The sequence below is a fragment of the Bufo gargarizans genome, chromosome 2, assembly GCF_014858855.1.
Source record: "Bufo gargarizans isolate SCDJY-AF-19 chromosome 2, ASM1485885v1, whole genome shotgun sequence".
Classification (NCBI taxonomy): domain Eukaryota; kingdom Metazoa; phylum Chordata; class Amphibia; order Anura; family Bufonidae; genus Bufo; species Bufo gargarizans.
In genome coordinates, this window is record NC_058081.1 from 20,912,006 (window position 1) to 20,932,552 (window position 20,547).

Sequence of the window (20,547 nt, forward strand, 5' to 3'; positions counted from 1 at the left end):
ATCTGTGGATGGCACTGTTATAGGGGGGATCTCTGGATGACACTTATGGGGGGGATCTGTAGATGACACTGTTATGGGGGATCTGTAGATGACACTTATGGGGGATCTATGGATGGCACGGTTATAGGGGATCTGTGGATGACACTGTTATGGAGGGGGATCTGTGGATGACACTGTTATGGGGGGGATCTGTGGATGACAATGCTATGGGGGGGATCTGTGGATGACAATGCTATGGGGGGGGGGTCTGTGGATGACAATTATGGGGGGGATCTGTGGATAACACTGTTATGGGGGAGGGATCTTTTGATGACACTGTTATGGGGGAGCGATCTGTGGATGACACTGTTATGGGGGAGAAATCTGTGGATGACACTGTTATGGGGAGAAATCTGTGGATGACACTGTTATGGGGAGAAATCTGTGGATGACACTGTTATGGGGAGAAATCTGTGGATGACACTGTTATGGGGAGAAATCTGTGGATGACACTGTTATGGGGAGAAATCTGTGGATGACACTGTTATGGGGGAGAAATCTGTGGATGACACTGTTATGGGGGAGATCTGTGGATGACACTGTTATGGGGGGGATCTGTGGATGACACTGTTATGGGGGGGATCTGTGGATGACACTGTTATGGGGGGGGGAAGGATCTGTGCCACTCTGTAGATGACACTGTTATGGGGGGGGGGGGGGGTCCCAGGATGACACTGCTATGGGGGATCTGTGGATGACCCATACCGTATATAGCATCTTATGCTATATGTGTCACCCACAGATCCACCCCATGACAGTGTCATCCTGGGATCCCCCTATAACAGTGTCATCTACAGAGTGGCACAGATCCTTCCCCCCACCATAACAGTGTCATCCACAGATTTCCCCCCCCCCACCACCATAACAGTGTCATCCACAGAACCCCCCCCACCACCACCATAACAGTGTCATCCACAGACCCCCCCCCAACCATAACAGTGTCATCCACAGATCCCCCCCCCCACCATAACAGTGTCATCCACAGATCCCCACCACCACCACCATAACAGTGTCATCCACAGATCCCCACCACCACCACCATAACAGTGTCATCCACAGATTCCCCCCCCCCCGCCCCCACCATAACAGTGTCATCCACAGACCCCCCCCAACCATAACAGTGTCATCCACAGATCCCCCCCCACCATAACAGTGTCATCCACAGATCCCCCCCCACCATAACAGTGTCATCCACAGATCCCCACCACCACCACCATAACAGTGTCATCCACAGATCCCCCCCCACCATAACAGTGTCATCCACAGATCCCCACCACCACCACCATAACAGTGTCATCCACAGATTTCCCCCCCCCGCCCCCTCCATAACAGTGTCATCCACAGACCACAGATCCTCCTCCCCGTCGCTCACATTTGACATTTGAACATTTCTAAACAGTAAACACTGTAATCCATATCCTGCAGACGGTAACTTTAACTTTTAAATCAGGAAGGAAGATTCTCTAGTTAGTACCTTACTCTCTCAGCTAGCTTCGGTAGGGCCAGGGTACATACAGCCTACAGGCAGTGCGTGGGCTGCGCTCACAGTGACGTCACATGCCTGCGCCGCCTAGTGGGAGGAGCAGGCGTGCCGCCCGCACTGCCTGTAGTTGATTTATTACCATACCGGGAGAGAGAGGATACGGAATCAAAGTTTAGAAGAAATGTACAGTACACACCTGTGACAAGCGGTTCAGTCCGGCCCTGCCTGCAGCACACCAAAATGAATGGGGTCCCATTTTAGTTGGGGGGGCACATGGGGGGGCACAGTGTGATGTAGGGGGGGCCGTGGCCCCCTCTGGCCCCCCCCTGGCGACGCCACTGCAAACACTGAACCTGAACTTTTACTGAAAAGTTTGGGTTCGGGTCTGGGGTCCAAAAATCCTAAAGTTCAATACAAACCCGAACTTTACAGTTCGGGTTTGCTCAACCCTAGTTATTACGTGACAGAGCTGGGGGCAGTATCAGGCTGGTAGGGTGGATTATCTTAGTGAGGGGGCAGGACAAAAGGGGTGCAGCTGAGAACTGAAGGAAGCCAAACCATTTTGGTCACATTGTGTGCTGACATCTCAGCTCAGAAGGGAGCTGGAATAATTTCCTCTATGTCAAGATGTGAAGTCCTAAAGTCCTTTCAGTCAGGGAGTGGGAAGTGATGAGCAAAGGCTGAGTGGGTCGGGTAGTGCATTCTAGCTGCAACTACTGGCTTATAAAACAGCAGCAGTCGGGGCAGTTCAAGGTTTTTTTGCTTTGTGAAAAATTGTAATTGAAGTGGGCAACATTTAACTGTCAGGGAAAACTCCTTAAATAATAATGATAAATGAAGTTCCAGCACTGCAAAGAAATTGTTGTGTCGCTTGTCTCTCTATTCGTGGTAGCGAAATTACAGCATGTGGATCAAACCTCACACTCCAACATCAGTGTACGCATTTCAGACACTTGTTCCTTAGTCATAATCAGGACCAAGTGTCTGAAACGCGTAAACTGGTGTTGGAGTGTGAGGTTTCATCCACATGCTGTAATTTTGCTACCACGAATAAAGAGACATGCGACAACAATTACTTTGCAGTGCTGGAACTTCATTTATCATTGTTTTGCTACCAAAGGACTTACTTACCTGTTATGTGCACCAGGGGCTGATTAAATCTACTAAAGGTGAGCTGGAATTTTACTATGGACCTTAAATAATAGTATGAAAACTGGGACAGAGCATCTACAGACAGTTCAAATAATACTTTGTTTTGCAAAAAATAGCAATGCAAGTGTTTAATGTGTGTTTTACAATACAGAGGGCAACATTTTAACTCTCAGTGAAAACACTTTAAATACTAGTCTGAAATCCTGGACACAGCATCATCAGTTGTTTTTTTTGCTTTTTGAAAAATTGTAATACAAGTGTGCAACATTTAACTCTGAGTGAAAACACCTTAAATAATAGTATGAAATCTAGGACAGAGCATCTCCAGACAGTTCAAGCGGTCTTTTGTATTGCCAAAAATTACCATACAAGCGTGCAAGTGCAATTAATGTTTTATAATACAGATGTTAGCTTTTTAAATCTCTTAATTAAAAATACTGGAAATATCTGTGACAGGGCATCTTAGGCTTCATTCACATCACCGTTCAAAGCCTTTCTGTTCTCCTGCTCCTAAACCGAGCAGGAGAACGGAAAGGACGGAGAAGGCACATAACTGAGCCAAACGGAGCCTAAGGACCCCATAGACTATATGGTTTCCGCTCAGAAGATGATTTTGGAGCAGAGACAAAAGTTGTGCATGCAGGACTTTTGTCTCTGCTTCAAAATCATCTTCTGACCGGAAACATAACAGACCCCATTATAGTCTATCGGGTCCTAAGGGCACCGTTTGGCTCAGTTATGTGCCTTCTCTGTCCTTTTCGTTCTCCTAGTCCTAAACGGAGCAGGAGAACTGAAAGGCTGATGGGTGATGTGAACGAAGCCTAAGTGAAAACATCATATACAGTAGACCAAACTATTTTACAGGGAATCTGCATACAGTTGAAGGTTTTTTTTGCTTTTCAAAAATACCAATACAAGTGTGCAACATGTGTTTTACAATGCAGAGGGTAGCGTTTTAAATTTCTGAGTGAAAACACCAGGAATAGTAGGCTTCTCCAGACATTTAAAGTGTTGGTTTGTGGGAGTGGGGGGAGAATAGTTTCATAGTAGGTTGACTACTTGCGTTTTACACTAGGGAAAGCTTTTTTTCAGAATCTGCATATTTGAACATATATAAGATATTAGGACCAAATCTGTCAGTGGCGCCAATATGGCATTATTTCCAAAGTAAATTGGCAGTTGCAGTGTATTTGTAGAAAGGGAAGGACATAAATTGCGCCTCTCTGTCTGTCTTTAAGTTCCTGGAAAAAAAGACTTTCAAACTGGTCCATACTTTGTGTACATTAAGCCAAAAAAATTCAAAAATAGGTTGAAGGGTTCCAAACAAAAGGTACGGGCCAGGCCTTTTCCTCCAAGAGCCAGAATGTGGGTAGTAGCAGCACCAGCTATCTGGCCAGAAGTAGTAGTAGGCCATAATTCTCCCTGGCTTTGAAAAGGAGCAACATTATTGAGGAGAAAGAGGATGAGATTGTGGATTGGATGGCTCACTCCTCCTCTCAGTCACAGCTGGATGGCGTGGAAGTGACTTTGGAGTCTGACACCATGACTTGGAGCCAGGGGGTCACTTGCAGTTCCAGAGAAGCCTTTCAGTGGACCCCTCTCTGTCTTCACTGCCCCTCCCTAGTGGAGTGCTTTCCTTTTTCCTAAGGTGTAGCAACAAAACCCCAGGCCCTAAGACAGAGACGACTTGTGTGAGAGCATTCAGCAATTGTACTACCCTGAGGAGGAGATCCAGGAGAAGACTGCAGACCCCATGCATATCCGTGTTGGAGGTGATAATTGTGGCACCCATAGCCACGCTATTAGCTGTTGGGGTAGCGACATAGGCAAGGAGGGTGAGGACTTTGATTATGGGTTGGAAGAGGGTGTGTTGGACAGGATCTGGGAGCCAGATCGGGGTGCTGAGGGGGAAGAAAAGTAAACATTAGAGGAGGAGGGTGGTGGCAGCAATAAAGAGCAGAAGAGACACACCACCCAAAGAACTGTCAGGGCCCTATCTGCTTCAGGAACTGGTGATGCCGCTGACACTGTGGGTCATTAGGCCAAAAACATGCCAGAACTAAGCCAAGCTTGGCTGCGTCTAGCCCTGTGTGAGTATCTCCTACCTGGCAGTTTTTCTACACACTGCTGGAAGACAAAAGCATTGTCCTGTGCAAGCGCTACAAGAACAAAATAAGATCTGGGCATACAAACACAGGCACTGTATCTGTACTGATGCACACAAAGTGCCATCACCCCATCCCGTAGGCAAACAGGTGGCAGCCAGCTTCTCCTTCTTCTCCCGGTCTCCCTTGAGGCAGCCAGGCCCCATCCACAGGCAGTATAGTGTCTTTCACATCGTCATCCTCCCTTTCTGCCTATCCTATGCAGACTCTTCCTTCTCCTCCTCCACTTCATCATTAGCCATTAATGGAACGCATGGCCAGGAAATAAATTCTTACAGGCAGCAATCTGCTGGTGCCAAGCTTAAAGGGGTTATCCCATCTTAGACAATGGGGGCATATCGCTAGGATATGCCCCCATTGTCTGATAAGTGCAGGTACCATCTCTGGGACCTGCACCTACAAGGAGAACAGAGTCGGGGAGAGTTCCCGGGTCCGTCCACCACCAGGCGCATCTCCCTGCCTCTCGCATTGAAGTGAATGGGAGCGCACCGCGCATGACCGGCCACCGCTCCCGTTCATTTCTATGGGGCCGGCGGAAATAGCCGAGCCAGTGCTCTGCAATTTTCGGCGGCTCCATAGAAATGAATAGTGGGCGGCTGCGCATGCACAGTGCGCCATCCTCAACTTTCTCTGCTCCGTTCTCCTTGTAGATGCGGGTCCCAGAGGTAGGACCCGCACCTATCAGACAATGGGGGCATATCCTAGCGATATGTGCCCCCATTGTCTAAGATGGGATAACCCCTTTAATTCCCACAGCTGGCTGTGCAGTCACTGCTACCATAGTAGAGTCTGCTGCCTTTACGGAGTTGATGGCATGAGCTCATCTTCACTAAAAGATAGATATTTCTCCCAAAAAAGCCATCCCTGCATTGTACTTTCATATGGCAGAGAACGTAGGCTGCTCCTTGCGATTCTCGCTGTGCAGACGGGTGCAGACGGGTGCAGACCACCTAGAGAAGCTGGTACAAGCAGGGAGAGTACATGTCTTTCCTGGCCCACGGGGTTAATGTTTTTATTTTTGCGGCAGTTGCAAGGGAGCATTCCAGCAACAAGGCCAAGTCCTTTTGATCCCCAAAAATTATTTCAGCCTGGCTCCCAAACCAGGCACTTAATGGACATGCTCCCTTCCCCAATAGCTGACAATGGCTGCAACATAGTAATAAATACAACTACAGCCTCAGGATTTCGATCTATCTTGATAGTAGAGAATTTTATTTAACATACGGCAGTATTCGAGTGACGTTTCGGCACGCAGGCCTGGATGTCATGAGTTCCATGTGATGAGATACCCTTGTCTCTCCCTTTTTAGGTTGCAATTTCGATCTGTGTGTGTGTTCCACAGAGCCCGGAAGTTGGGGACATGTGGAACGCATAGGAAGGAGGGCCTAGCGTGAAAGAGGAAAAAAGAGGATGTATGGGAAAACAAAAAACAAGAAAGTATACCCTCAATACGCTATAGGTACTAATTATGGAGGCCGCGCTGTGCGGGCGGCTTTGGGCATTTGCTCAGCCCGTACGGTGGAGATCTCCGAATCCCCCAGAGTAGATTGTGTGTTCCACTCTGCTTACAGCACACTAGGGATGCTGGAATATTGCGAAGGCATAGAGAAAGGATACAAGAGGATGAAAAAAGTATAAAAAGATGTTGCAAAGGGGGGTGGGATGAAATAATGTGACAGAATAAATAAAATAAAATAGATAAATCATGAAAAAAGATGAAAAAAATGATGAAAAATTTAAAGAAATATGTAAAAAAAAAGAAAACATTAATATGAAAAAAAAGAAAAATAAATATGAAAAAATAAATAACAATATAATAGAATAATTTACATTAAAAAAATTGAATGGCAAGAGGGAAAAAAGAAACAGACAAGGAGGAGGAGAAATGAGGGGAGAACAAAGGAGTCATGGTGGACTGTGGATAAGAGATTCAGAGGTCAGGTATAGCGATTTTGAGGGATGAAAAGAACTAGAATAAAAGGATATAATGCTGCGGCAATTTGGTTACTGAGCTAAAAAATAGAAGAAAGAGAAGATTAAACTCTTCATACAGTTTACAACGTCATATGTACAATGATTAGAGAAAACTCAGTATTTCGTATTCCCTGTTAAGACCCTTAGGCTCTGTAGTCTATGAATCCAATATGCTTCACGTATTTTTAGCTGTTTGGCTTTATCCCCTCCTCGTCTAAGGGGGGGAACGTGTTCCACCACTTGGAATTTAAGTTGAGCAATATTGTGTCTAGCATGATCAAAGTGAGCCGGCACAGGGAAAAGGAGATTCTTTCTTCTAATTGTGGATTTATGTTGGCAGATCCGTTCCCGGATCTTCTGGGTAGTTTCTCCAACATAAATTAAACCGCAAGAGCATTTCAGAATGTACACTACATAATCGGAGTCGCACGTAAAGAATTCTTAGGCCTCATGCACACGACCGTTTTTTTTTTGCGGTCCGCAAAAACGGGTTCTGTAGTTCCGTGAACCCGTGTCCGTTTTTTCTTCCGTGGGTCTTCCTTGATTTTTGGAGGATCCACGGACATGAAGGAAAAAGTCGTTTTGGTGTCCGCCTGGCCGTGCGGAGCCAAACGGATCCGTCCTGACTTACAATGCAAGTCAATGGGGACGGATCCATTTGACGTTGACACAATATGGTGCAATTGCAAACGGATCCGTTCCCCATTGACTTTTAATGTAAAGTCAGGAGTCCCTATTAATATACCATAGGATCAGAGTTTTCTCCAATCCGAAGGTATATTTTAACTTGAAGCGTCCCCATCATCATGGGAACGCCTCTATGTTAGAATATACCATCGGATTTGAGATAGATCATGAAAACTCAGATCCGACAGTATATTCTAACACAGAGGCGTTCCCATGGTGATGGGGATGCTTCAAGTTAGAATATACTAAGAACTGTGTACATGTCTGCCCCCTGCTGCCTGGCAGCATCCGATCTCTTACAGGGGGCCGTGATCAGCACAATTAACCCCTCAGGTGCCACACCTGAGGGGTTAATTGCGCGTATCATAGCCCCCTGTAAGAGATCAGGTGCTGCCAGGCAGCAGGGGGCAGACCCCCCTCCCTCCCCTGTATTTAACTCATTGGTGGCCAGTGCCGCCCCCCCTCCCTCCCTCCCCTGTATTTAACCCATTGGTGGCCAGTGCCGCCCCCCTCCCTCCCTCCCCTGTATTTAACTCATTGGTGGCCAGTGCTGCCACCTCCCTCCCTCCCCTGTATTTAACTCATTGGTGGCCAGTGCGGCCCCCCTCCCTCCCTCCCCTGTATTTAATTCATTGGTGGCCAGTGCGGCCCCCCTCCCTCCCCTGTATTTAACTCATTGGTGGCCAGTGCCGCCCCCTCCCTCCCCTGTATTTAACTCATTGGTGGCCAGTGCCGCCCCCCCTCCCTCCCCTGTATTTAACCTATTGGTGACCAGTGCCGCCCCCCTCCCTCCCTCCCTCCCCTGTATTTAACTCATTGGTGGCCAGTGCCACCCCCCTCCCTCCCTCCCCTGTATTTAACTTATTGGTGGCCAGTGCGGCCCCCCTCCCTCCCTCCCCTGTATTTAATTCATTGGTGGCCAGTGCGGCCCCCCTCCCTCCCCTGTATTTAACTCATTGGTGGCCAGTTCGGCCCCCCCCCCATCATTGGTGGCAGCGGAGAGTTCCGATCGGAGTCCCAGTTTAATCGCTGGGGCTCTGATCGGTTACTATGGCAACCAGGACGCTACTGCAGTCCTGGCTTCTATGGTTACGTAGCAATTTTAGAAGCATTATACTTACCTGCGATGTCTGTGGCCGGGCGCTCCTCCAACTGGTAAGTGAAAGGTCTGTGCGGCGCATTGCCTATAGCACAGACCTGTCACTAACCAGTAGGAGGAGCGCCCGGCCGGCTACAGACAGCGCAGGTAAGTATAATGCATCTAAAATTGCTAAGTAACCATGGCAACCCGGACTGCAGTAGCGTCCTGGTTTCCATGGTAACCGATCGGAGCCCCAGCGATTAAACTGGGACTCCGATCGGAACTCTCCACTGCCACCAATGATGGGGGGTGGGGGGGAATTTAATTAGGGGGGGAGGCCGCACTGGCCACCAATGAGTTAAATACAGGGGGGGGGAGGGAGGGGGGCAGCATTGGCCACTGATGAGTTAAATACAGGGGAGGGAGGGGGGGGGGCCGCACTGGCCACCAATGAGTTAAATACAGGGGAGGGAGGGGGGCCGCACTAGCCACCAATGAGTTAAATACAGGGGAGGGAGGGGGGCCGCACTGGCCACCATAGAGTTAAATACAGGGGAGGGAGGCAGGGGGGCCGCACTGGCCACCATTGAGTTAAATACTGGGGAGGGAGGGAGGGGGGCCGCACTGGCCACCAATGAATGTAATACAGGAGAGGGAGGGGGTCTGCACCCTCCTGCCTAGCAGCACCTGATCTCTTACAGGGGGCTATGATACGCACAATTAACTCCTCAGGTGTGGCACCTGAGGGGTTAATTGTGCGGATCACAGCCCCCTGTAAGAGAACGGATGCTGCCAGGCAGCAGGGGGCAGACATGTACACAGTTCGTAGTATATTCTAACTTGAAGCATCCCCATCACTATGGGAACGCCTCTGTGTTAGAATATACTGTCGGATCTGAGTTCTGAGTTTTCACGAAGCTTTTATGCAGACGGATCTGTGGATCCATCTGTGTGAAAGTAGCCTACGGCCACGGATCACGGACGCGGATGTCAATCTTGTGTGCATCCATGTTTTTTCACAGACCCATTGACTTGAATGGGTCCGTGAACCGTTGTCCGTCCAAAAAATAGGACAGGTCATATTTTTTTTGACGGACAGGAAACACAGATCACGGACGCGGATGAACAACGGTGCATTTTCCGAGTTTTCAACGGACCCATTGAAAGTCAATGGGTCCGCTGAAAATCACGGAAAACGGAACAACGGACACGGATGTACACAACGGTCGTGTGCATGAGGCCTTATATTGGGATTGCTTTACCCGTGTATAGATGGAGGACCTCTGAGCCCTTGAGAACATGTGAACACTGGATGCAGTGAAGGCATGGAAATGTACCTCGTCTTTGTGTATGTAAGAAAGGATGCCTGGGTACTGCAATTGAGGATCCTTCATCTGCTCCTACAAGTCTTGTAAATTCTTGGGTCATCGATTACATGGTAAAATGGGTTCACTAAATTCTAGTATCTGTGGATATGCCCTTTGTAAAATGTGCCAGTGGCCTCAGATGATGTTCAGGATTTTTCGGGCACATGGGTGGTATGTGTGTACAAATGGCATACGTGTTATTTGTTGTGTGAGTTTTGGTTTGGGTTTGATTGATTCAGTATATGCACTGGGTAACCGTGATAGAGAAATCTGGCCTTCATTTCTTCTAGTCTTTGTGACTGTGTAGGGACATGTTGAACAATTCTACGGACTCTGTGTAGTTTTGAGCCTGGTAGGGCTTTCTTGGTACTGGATGGATGGAAACTGGTGTAATGTAATAGGTTATTACGGTCTGTGGGTTTTCTGTAAAGATCTGTACTAAGATTACCGGTATCGTTCCTCATAACAATGGAATTTAGAAAGTTAATGGATGTATAGTCGTGGTGAATGGTAAATTGTAATTCTGGGTAGACTGAGTTGAGGAAATTATGGAAGCTCAAGAGTGATTCATGTGTTTCTTGTCAGATTCAGAAAATATCATTAATGTAACGTTTCCCTGTGATGATATGGTTGCAGAAAGATGGATTCATATAGAGGTATGTATTTTCAAAATGATCCATGTAACATTTTGCATATGGAGGGGCCACATTGGACCCCATAGCGGTTCCCTGTCTCTGCATGTATAAATCATCCTGAAATCTGAAAAATTTGTTGCACAATACAAGTTCTAGTAGTTCCAAACAGAGGTTTATTACCTCCGTTTGCATATCAATGGAGTGTAGTAATCTTTTTACTGCTTGAATGCCCTTATCATGTTGTATTGAGGTGTAGAGACTTGTGACATCCCAGGTTACCAGAATGGCTTCTGGTGGTAGAGGTTGTAGATTATTTATGATGCTCAGAAAAGCTCATGTGTCTAGTAGGAATGATCTGGTTTCTTTGATAAATGGTGTCAGAATTTTTTCCAAAAAGATAGATAATGGTAAGAGAATGGAATTTGTGGAGACCTCGTCCAGGGGGATTTTCCAAATTTGTATGTATTTTTGAAAATACATAAAAAACTGGTGCAATCGGATTTGAGTTAGTGAGTAAATTGATGGTGGCATCATCAATTATCCCTTTTGTTTTGTAATGTAATATTTTTGGGATTTTGTTGGTAATCTGTCGTGTAGGGTTCTGGGATACTTTTTGGTAAATCTGCTAGTCGCTTAATGGTCGCTTAATCTCTGCATGGTATTTACTCTTATCCATTACCACTAGGGCTCCTCCCTTATCAGCCGGTTTTACGACCAAATTCTTGTCTTGTTTAAACGTATTAAGAGCTTGTCTATCTGAAGCACTGAGGTTGTGGGAAAACTTATATTTACCTCTTACTAACTCACTCCATATCTCTCTGGACCAAGCTGATGAATGTCTCTACCGGAGGATAGTTTTTGGGTGGGGAGTATGAACTTTTGTTCCGCAGACCCAATGTATCTATTGAGATTGCCAATTTTGTTTCTTTTTGGTTCAATATTGGAAAACAACTGAAGTGTGCTTTTAGACGAACATTAAAAATCCATTAGATACATTAAAAACGTATCTAATGGATATGAGGGACAGAACAACCGGCCTTTCTGTAGAAGTGAGAGTTGTTCTGGACCTAACAAAACAGAAGAAATATTAAACACAAGTGACTGTACCTGTGAGCGAGTTGTGACTGGTGGAATGGTAAGTCCTGTTGTATTGCCCCCTCTTTGTCCCCTTCTTGGTCCACGGTTGGGTCGTTGTTCTATTAGGCTAGGTTGATGCTGGGTTTCCTCACTGAAAGTGGAGCGAAAGGAATCAGCTGAAGGCGACCTCCTTCCGATCCCTTGTGAGCGATAGGGGACATCTGGCCATTTGTATGACGATAGTATCTCTCAGACATTTTGGTCTTTTAGTAGCTTCTATTTCTTTATGGCGTTCCGTCAGAGTGGAGGTAATCCTATTTTGTAGTTGGGCATATTCCTCTTTGGATAAAACTTCCTGAAATTGTATTTCTGTAGTCAGGATAGATTCCTTGATGTTTGTAATTGCAGACTGTAGGTAGGGAAGGGTGAGAGTCATTATGTCGAATGAACATTAATTTAGTATTTGTAAAAATTTTGTGCAAAACTCTGGATTTTCTTTGAAGAAAGTAGGGCGTGTGCGTATTCGTAGCCCTCTCGGTATTAGTTTTGTTTTCAGGTATTCTGCCAGTGTTAGGCTACTTTCATAAGTAACTTAAGCAAGGAGGAATCATGACTTCAGATGGAAAAAAATGACGAATATTCTAAAAAACGAATATATAGAGCAATATAGCTGATATAGTGCTATCTTTGTTTTTCAGAATATTCGTAATATTCTAAAACAAGAATATACAGTATATATACAGCAATATAGTTAATATTAGAAAAAAACTAATATAGAGCAATTTAGCTAATATAGTGCTATAATCTTATTTAATAGTTGTAATTTTTTTCCAATCTAAACTTCAGATGAGAAAAAAACTACAACTATTAGATAAAGAAGATTATAGCACTATATTAGCTACATTGCTCTAAATTCGTATTTTTTTTTAAATATTTGCTATATTGCTATATATTCATGTTTTAGAATATTACAAATATTCTAAAAAACGAATATATAGCACTATATCGAATATATTTGTTTTTTAGAATATTCGTCATATTTTTCCATCTAAAGTCATGATTCCTCCCTGCTTAAGTTACTTAAGAAAGCAGGGAGGAATCATGGCTTCAGATGGAAAAAAATGACGAATATATTTATCGCCGATAAAAATTAGCATTACGAAAATTCGCAATCAGCACTACTCCTAAAGTCAAAGTTATTGCAGCCTTCTCATTGGCCCACAAGCTAGAAGCAGGGAGGGATCATGAGTACTGATTAAAAAAAATCTCGAATATTCGAAATTCCGAATATATATCACTACATTCTAAATATTCACGAATTCTTGACGTGGCGATATTCGCGATAAAAAATTGCAATTCGAATATTCGTGATCAACACTACAAAAGACACACGTTATTCTGGATGTCATGAGTTCCATGTGATGAGATACCCTTGTCTCTCCCTTTATAGGTTGCAATTTTGATCTGTTTATCAAATAAGGAAGAAATACCCAGTCTGGGGAGAAAATTGCCCAAAGCTATCTATATATATAAAGAAGGTTGTGTGTATGTATGTACAGTCGTGGCCAAAAGTTTTGAGAATGATACAAATATTAGTTTTCACAAAGTTTGCTGCTAAACTGCTTTTAGATCTTTGTTTCAGTTGTTTCTGTGATGTAGTGAAATATAATTACACGCACTTCATACGTTTCAGAGGCTTTTATCGACAATTACATGACATTTATGCAAAGAGTCAGTATTTGCAGTGTTGGCCCTTCTTTTCAGGACCTCTGCAATTCGACTGGGCATGCTCTCAATCAGCTTCTGGGCCAATTCCTGACTGATAGCAACCCATTCTTTCATAATCACTTCTTGGAGTTTGTCAGAATTAGTGTTTTTTTGTTTGTTCACCCGCCTCTTGAGGATTGACCACAAGTTCTCAATGGGATTAAGATCTGGGGAGTTTCCAGGCCATGGACCCAAAATGTCAACGTTTTGGTCCCAGAGCCACTTAGTTATCACTTTTGCCTTATGGCACGGTGCTCCATCGTGCTGGAAAATGCATTGTTCTTCACCAAACTGTTGTTGGATTGTTGGAAGAAGTTGCTGTTGGAGGGTGTTTTGGTACCATTCTTTATTTATGGCTGTGTTTTTGGGCAAAATTGTGAGTGAGCCAACTCCCTTGGATGAGAAGCAACCCCACACATGAATGGTCTCAGGATGCTTTACTGTTGGCATGACACAGGACTGATGGTAGCACTCACCTTTTCTTCTCCGGACAAGCCTTTTTCCAGATGCCCCAAACAATCGGAAAGAGGCTTCATCGGAGAATATGACTTTGCCCCAGTCCTCAGCAGTCCATTCACCATATTTTCTGCAGAAGATCAATCTGTCCCTGGTGGTTTTTTTTTGGAGAGATGTGGCTTCTTTGCTGCCCTTCTTGACACCAGGCCATCTTCCAAAAGTCTTCGCCTCACTGTGCGTGCAGATGCGCTCACACCTGCCTGCTGCCATTCCTGAGCAAGCTCTGCACTGGTGGCACTCCAATCCCGCAGCTGAATCCTCTTTAGGAGACGATCCTGGCGCTTGCTGGACTTTCTTAGACGCCCTGAAGCCTTCTTAACAAGAATTGAACCTCTTGATGATCTTATAAATTGTTGATTGAGGTGCAATCTTAGTAGCCACAATATCCTTGCCTGTAAAGCCATTTTTATGCAACGCAATGATGGCTGCACGCGTTTCTTTGCAGGTCACCATGGTTAACAATGGAAGAACAATGATTTCAAGCATCACCTTCCTTTTAACAGGTCAAGTCTGCCATTTTAACCCAATTAGCCTGACATAATGATCTCCAGCCTTGTGCTCGTCAACATTCTCACCTGAGTTAACAAGACGATTACTGAAATGATCTCAGCATGTCCTTTAATGACAGCAATGAAATGCAGTGGAAATTTTTTTGGGGGATTAAGTTAATTTTCATGGCAAAGAAGGACTATGCAATTCATCTGATCACTCTTCATAACATTCTGGAGTATATGCAAATTGCTATTATAAAAACTCAAGCAGCAACTTTTCCAATTTCTAATATTTATGTAATTCTCAAAACTTTTGGCCACGACTGTACAGTCAGGTCCATAAATATTGGGACATCGACACAATTCTAACATTTTTAGCTCTATACACCACCACAATGGGTTTGAAATGAAACGAACAAGATGTGCTTTACCTGCAGACTGTCAGCTTTAATTTGAGGGTATTTACATCCAAATCAGGTGAACGGTGCAGGAATTACAACAGTTTGCATCTGTGCCTCCCACATGTTAAGGAACCAAAAGTAATGGGACAAAATAATAATCATAAATCTAACTTTCACTTTTTAATACTTGGTTGCAAATCCTTTGCAGTCAATTACAACCTGAAGTCTGGAACGCAGAGACATCACCAGACGCTGGGTTTCATCCCTGGTGATGCTCTGCCAGGCCTCTACTGCAACTGTCTTCAGTTCCTGCTTGTTCTTGGGGCATTTTCCCTTCAGTTTTCCCTTCAGCAAGTGAAATGCAGCTCAATCGGATTCAGCTCAGGTGATTGACTTGGCCATTGCATAACATTCCACTTCTTTCCTTTAAAAAACTCTTTGGTTGCTATTGCAGTATGCTTTGAGTCATTGTCCATCTGCACTGTGAAGCGCCGTCCAATGAGTTCTGATGCATTTGGCTGAATATGAGCAAATAATATTGCCCGAAACACTTCAGAATTCATCCTGCTGCTTTTGTCAGCAGTCACATTATCAATAAATACAAGAGAACCGGTTACATTGGCAGCCATACATGCCCACGCCATGACACTACCACCACCATGCTTCACTGATGAGGTGGTATGCTTAGCATCATGAGCAGTTCCTTTCCTTCTCCATACTCTTCTCTTCCCATCACTCTGGTACAAGTTGATCTTGGTCTCATCTGTCCATAGGATGTTGTTCCAGAACTGTGAAGGCTTTTTTAGATGTCGTTTGGCAAACTCTAATCTGGCCTTCCTGTTTTTGAGGCTCCCCAATGGTTTGCATCTTGTGGTGAACCCTCTGTATTCACTCTGGTGAAGTCTTCTCTTGATTGTTGACTTTGACACACATACACCTACCTCCTGGAGAGTGTTCTTGATCTGGCCAAGTGTTGTGAAGGGTGTTTTCTTCACCAGGGAAAGAATTCTTCGGTCATCCACCCAGTTGTTTTCCGTGGACTTCCGGGTCTTTTGATGTTGCTGAGCTCACCGGTGCGTTCCTTCTTTTTAAGAATGTTCCAAACAGTTGTTTTGGCCATGCCTAATGTTTTTGCTATCTCTCTGATGGGTTTATTGTGTTTTTTCAGCCTAATGATGGCTTCACTGATAGTGACAGCTCTTTGGATCTCATCTTGAGAGTTGACAGCAACAGATTCCAAATGCAAACAGCAGACTGGAAATGAACTCTGGACCTTTTATCTGCTCATTGTAATTGGGATAATGAGGTAATAACACACACCTGGCCATGGGACAGCTGAGAAGCCAATTGTCCCATTACTTTTGGTCCCTTAACAAGTAGGAGGCACATATGCAAACTGTTGTAATTCCTGCACCGTTCACCTGATTTGGATGTAAATACCCTCAAATTAAAGCTGACAGTCTGCAGGTAAAGCACATCTAGTTCGTTTAATTCCAATCCATTGTGGTGGTGTATAGATCCAAAAATGTTAGAATTGTGTCCATGTCCCAATATTTATGGACCTGACTGTATGTGTATATGTTCCGCGATCACTCAAAAATGCAACCATCGATTTCAATGAAACTTGGTATACACATCCCTTGTTACCTGGAAATAAATCTTGTGGGGGTCACAGCTCTCTAGCATATTACCATTCCTGAGATATTCCCAAAAAATGCAAATATGGCACATCACATGACCTACGTTAGCCAATAGAAACCTGCAGGTCTTTCTCTTCATATACCAACTGCCATACACACGGTCACATGTCCCTTATCAGCCAATAGAAGCTCGCAGGGACACGCCCCAATCTGGTTAGACCACGCCCCCTCCCATTCCGCAGCCGACAGGGATTGAAAAAATGTCAGCTGCAGGGGTGGGAGGGAGGGTGACTTTCTCCCTGCAGCTCACACTCAGACAGTATAGTGCTGCTGTCTGAGAGTGAGCTGTTCAAAAGGACATCCCTACATGAGATATGCCCAAAAAATGCATTAACCAATAGAAGCCTGGTTACATGACCCTTATCAGCCTATAGAAGCTCGCAGGCCCTTAGTCTCCACATACACACAGTTTTACACCAGGTTTCCTTAACAACCCAGCCATTTTTCTTCACTGCTGTAGATCAGCTTTAAAGGGCCCTGGAAATAAGTGCATATATGATGTTATATTACCATCAGAGATTGTGGAGAGATGTAAAAGGTGGTAATGCACCTCTGGGCATTACAATATCAGTTCCAAATGGAGAAACATGGGGAGGCTGGGGCCCTAGGAAGGTTTGTGATGAAAAAACAGAGGTGCGAGGAATCCAGATTAAAGTGAGCAATGTATAGAAAGCTGTATATTATACTTATTTAGATAGGATGCATAGACAGGGACTAGGACAGATGTATAGACAGGGACTAGGACAGATGTATAGACAGGGACTAGGACAGATGTATGGACAGGGACTAGGACAGATGTATGGACAGGGACTAGGACAGATGTATGGACAGGGACTAGGGCAGATGTATGGACAGGGACTAGGGCAGATGTATGGACAGGGACTAGGGCAGATGTATGGACAGGGACTAGGGCAGATGTATGGACAGGGACTAGGGCAGATGCATAGACAGGGACTAGGACAGATGTATAGACAGGGACTAGGACAGATGCATAGACAGGGACTAGGACATATGTATAGACAGGGACTAGGATAGATGTATAGACAGGGACTAGGATAGATGTATAGACAGGGACTAGGATAGATGTATAGACAGGGACTAGGACAGATGTATAGACAGGGACTAGGACAGATGTATAGACAGGGACTAGGATAGATGTATAGACAGGGACTAGGACAGATGTATGGACAGGGACTGTGACAGATGTATAGACAGGGACTAGGATAGCTGTATAGACAGGGACTAGGATAGATGTATAGACAGGGACTAGGACAGATGTATGGACAGGGACTAGGATAGATGTATAGACAGGGACTAGGATGGATGTACAGACAGGGAATGGAAGTGATGTATAGACTGGGGGAAGAACAGATGTATAGACAGGGACTGGGAATGATGTATAGACAGGGAATGATGTATAGACGGGGACTGGGAATGATCTACAGACAGGGACAAGAATGGATGTAGAGACAATGACTGGGAATGATGATACACAGGGACTAGGATGAATACATAGACAAGGACAAGAGCAGATATTACAATGGACTTAAGAACAATGGGTGTAGGTGGTGTACCATGTGTTATATTCATGCTATACAGGACAAGGTCCTACTTTGAGGTGCAGCAATAACAAGAACCTCTAGATGACACGGCTCTGAATGGAATTGCACTTTATTGCACAAAACCTTCATCCTTGGAGGTGGTGAAGATCATTCACTCCACAGAAAGTAAGTACTAAAAACATTTTCAGTCATGAACATGCCCTTTAAGACTCATTCTGACATAACCTCTGTTGACTATTATACTTGTACGCAATGATCCTACCACCTGGATATCCTTTAGATGATCCATGTTAAGACAGCAGACCAGCATGTTCAATAGGAGACCAACGAACAGTGGACAGCCATATCTATATGTTGAGTAGATTTTAATATATATTTGGACAACCCCTTTCCCTATGGCTTATTAGGATATATGTGTGTAGTCAATAAGGGGAGGGGATCAATTCTCCTACTAGCCAACACCGAAAGCGGCAGATATGTCTCTGGAGGATCTCTGCAATCCATCTATTATAGAGATTCATGTTTAGATGTTACTTAGAGCCCTTGAACACCTTTTACAAGTTGTGTCAGGTCCTCACCAGCTGTGTGCTATTTCCAATACTGGTATCATCTTACTTGGGCCCTTCAGGGTTAACTGCTACCTGGATAGTAAAACCTATTTTTAGGCTGTGATATTCAGAATGTACATATGTGTAATAGCCACTGTGTGTATAATAACACAATGTATATTTGCTTTCCTCATAGATTTGGCTTCTGGGGTGCTGTTTTTGGGTGTAATTGAGGATATCTAAAAAACTTCAGCCTGAGAGTTGAACCTAGAGTCAGGTGGAATAACACGGCCGCCAACAACATTACGTTTACGTGCTCTGATGGCTCTGTTATGGAGGGAAATGGTCTGACCTGGGAAAATTATGGTCCATGGAGCCCTAACTGTGCCAAAGAAATATGTGGCATCCAAACCAGAGTCCAGGAAAGACAAGGATTTTGGAGGGATGATGATGTCAAGTTTTTGTGTCGTACAAATCAAAAGCAAATAACTAAACCTGAATTAGTCATAAAATGAAATCATATTTGGGGATCACTTCTTTGAGCATATCATACAGTATTTTAGCAAATCCTCTTGATTGGTAGGACATATGAATGTGGTCAGTGGTCATATTGGGTGATGGTATGTGGTGGTTGATGATGGTGGGTGGTGGTAGATGCAGGTGGGTACTGGTGGGTCAATTGATGTTAGGTTATGTTGGATAGTGGTTGGTGGTGGGTGGTGTTGGTTGATGGTGTGTGGTGGGTGGTAATGCTAAGTCATGGTAGGTGTCTTTGGGTAATGGTTTGTGATGGTAGGTAAAAGTTAATGGTGTTGGGCGATGTTGACTGTAGTGATAGCTGAGGGAGGATTTGGGGGTTTCCATTGTCTATTTGGTGATTTGTAAACTTGAGATTTGTTTGCTCTCCAATCTTCTACAGCTTCTTCTTTATTCTGTGTATTGATTTATTCAGATTATGAAATAAACATCAAATGAAAACCAAAAACTATTTCTAAAACTGAACAGTTAAAGAATGCTTCAAAAATCATCTGCCGTTCAACACCTTTAGGCTTCTATCATCTCATGTCCATGGTAGATTTGGTGGCTCTTCTTTGCACCGTCCCACCTTTGACTCTTGCACCTTCTATTATTTGCACGCTGGTCTTCTACCATATAAACTCACAACACTTCCAGACAGATGCTGAATTTAGCTGTTTCAACAGATCATTATGTAACCAATGATGACTGACAACTGGCTGGTAGTGTTGAGCAAGCATGCTCGGCCGAACTGGTGTGCTCGAGTGCGATGCTCGAGTCAATGTATTTAAATCTAATTTAGCCTCTATTTATGAAAAGTTTCTGCCAGGATTTGAACTCACAACCTTCTACATTACAGGCAAGGATCTTAACCACTCATCTATAAAGCTGAATGATAAACTGTGTCAGAAAAACCTCATAGTAGTTTGACATGTAGTAAGTATTCCTATACAGCAGAAGTATCATTTTATATTTCACAGCAGGTTAACATGTAGCTGTATATATTAGTGGTTAAGGTTCTTGGCTGTAATATAGAAAGTTGTGAGTTCAAATCCCAGCAGAAACTTTTCAGAAATAGGAGCAGACTGACCAATGAGTGCTTCCCTCCTGAGACTGATGGAAACACTAATTGGTTGTTTGTTGCTTCACTGATCAATCAGCATCAGGATAGTAAGGGAAGCACTGATTGTTAGTGTGCTGCTTTGGGGAAAGGACCCAGTCCCTCACTTCCCCCTCTGCTAGTCCACTGCCCCAAGTGACATACTTATCATCCTGCTCACTCTCCTGCCCCAAGTGCCTCACATGCAAATGTAGGATTGGTGCACTTACTGTATTAATGTAGCGCAGGGACCAGCAACCTCCAGACTCCAGCTGTTCTGAAACTAC

At 44.5% G+C, this 20,547-nt stretch overlaps 1 protein-coding gene across 1 annotated transcript in view; it reads left to right on the plus strand.

Moving 5' to 3' along the window:
- The window catches only part of LOC122925513 (vitelline membrane outer layer protein 1 homolog), a 57,574-nt gene that overhangs the window by 18,073 nt on the left and 18,954 nt on the right, over positions 1-20,547 (plus strand). The window contains exon 5 of the mRNA XM_044276867.1: positions 18,880-19,061. Coding sequence (XP_044132802.1) covers positions 18,880-19,061 — 182 coding nt within the window. The remainder of the gene's footprint in view (positions 1-18,879; positions 19,062-20,547) is intronic.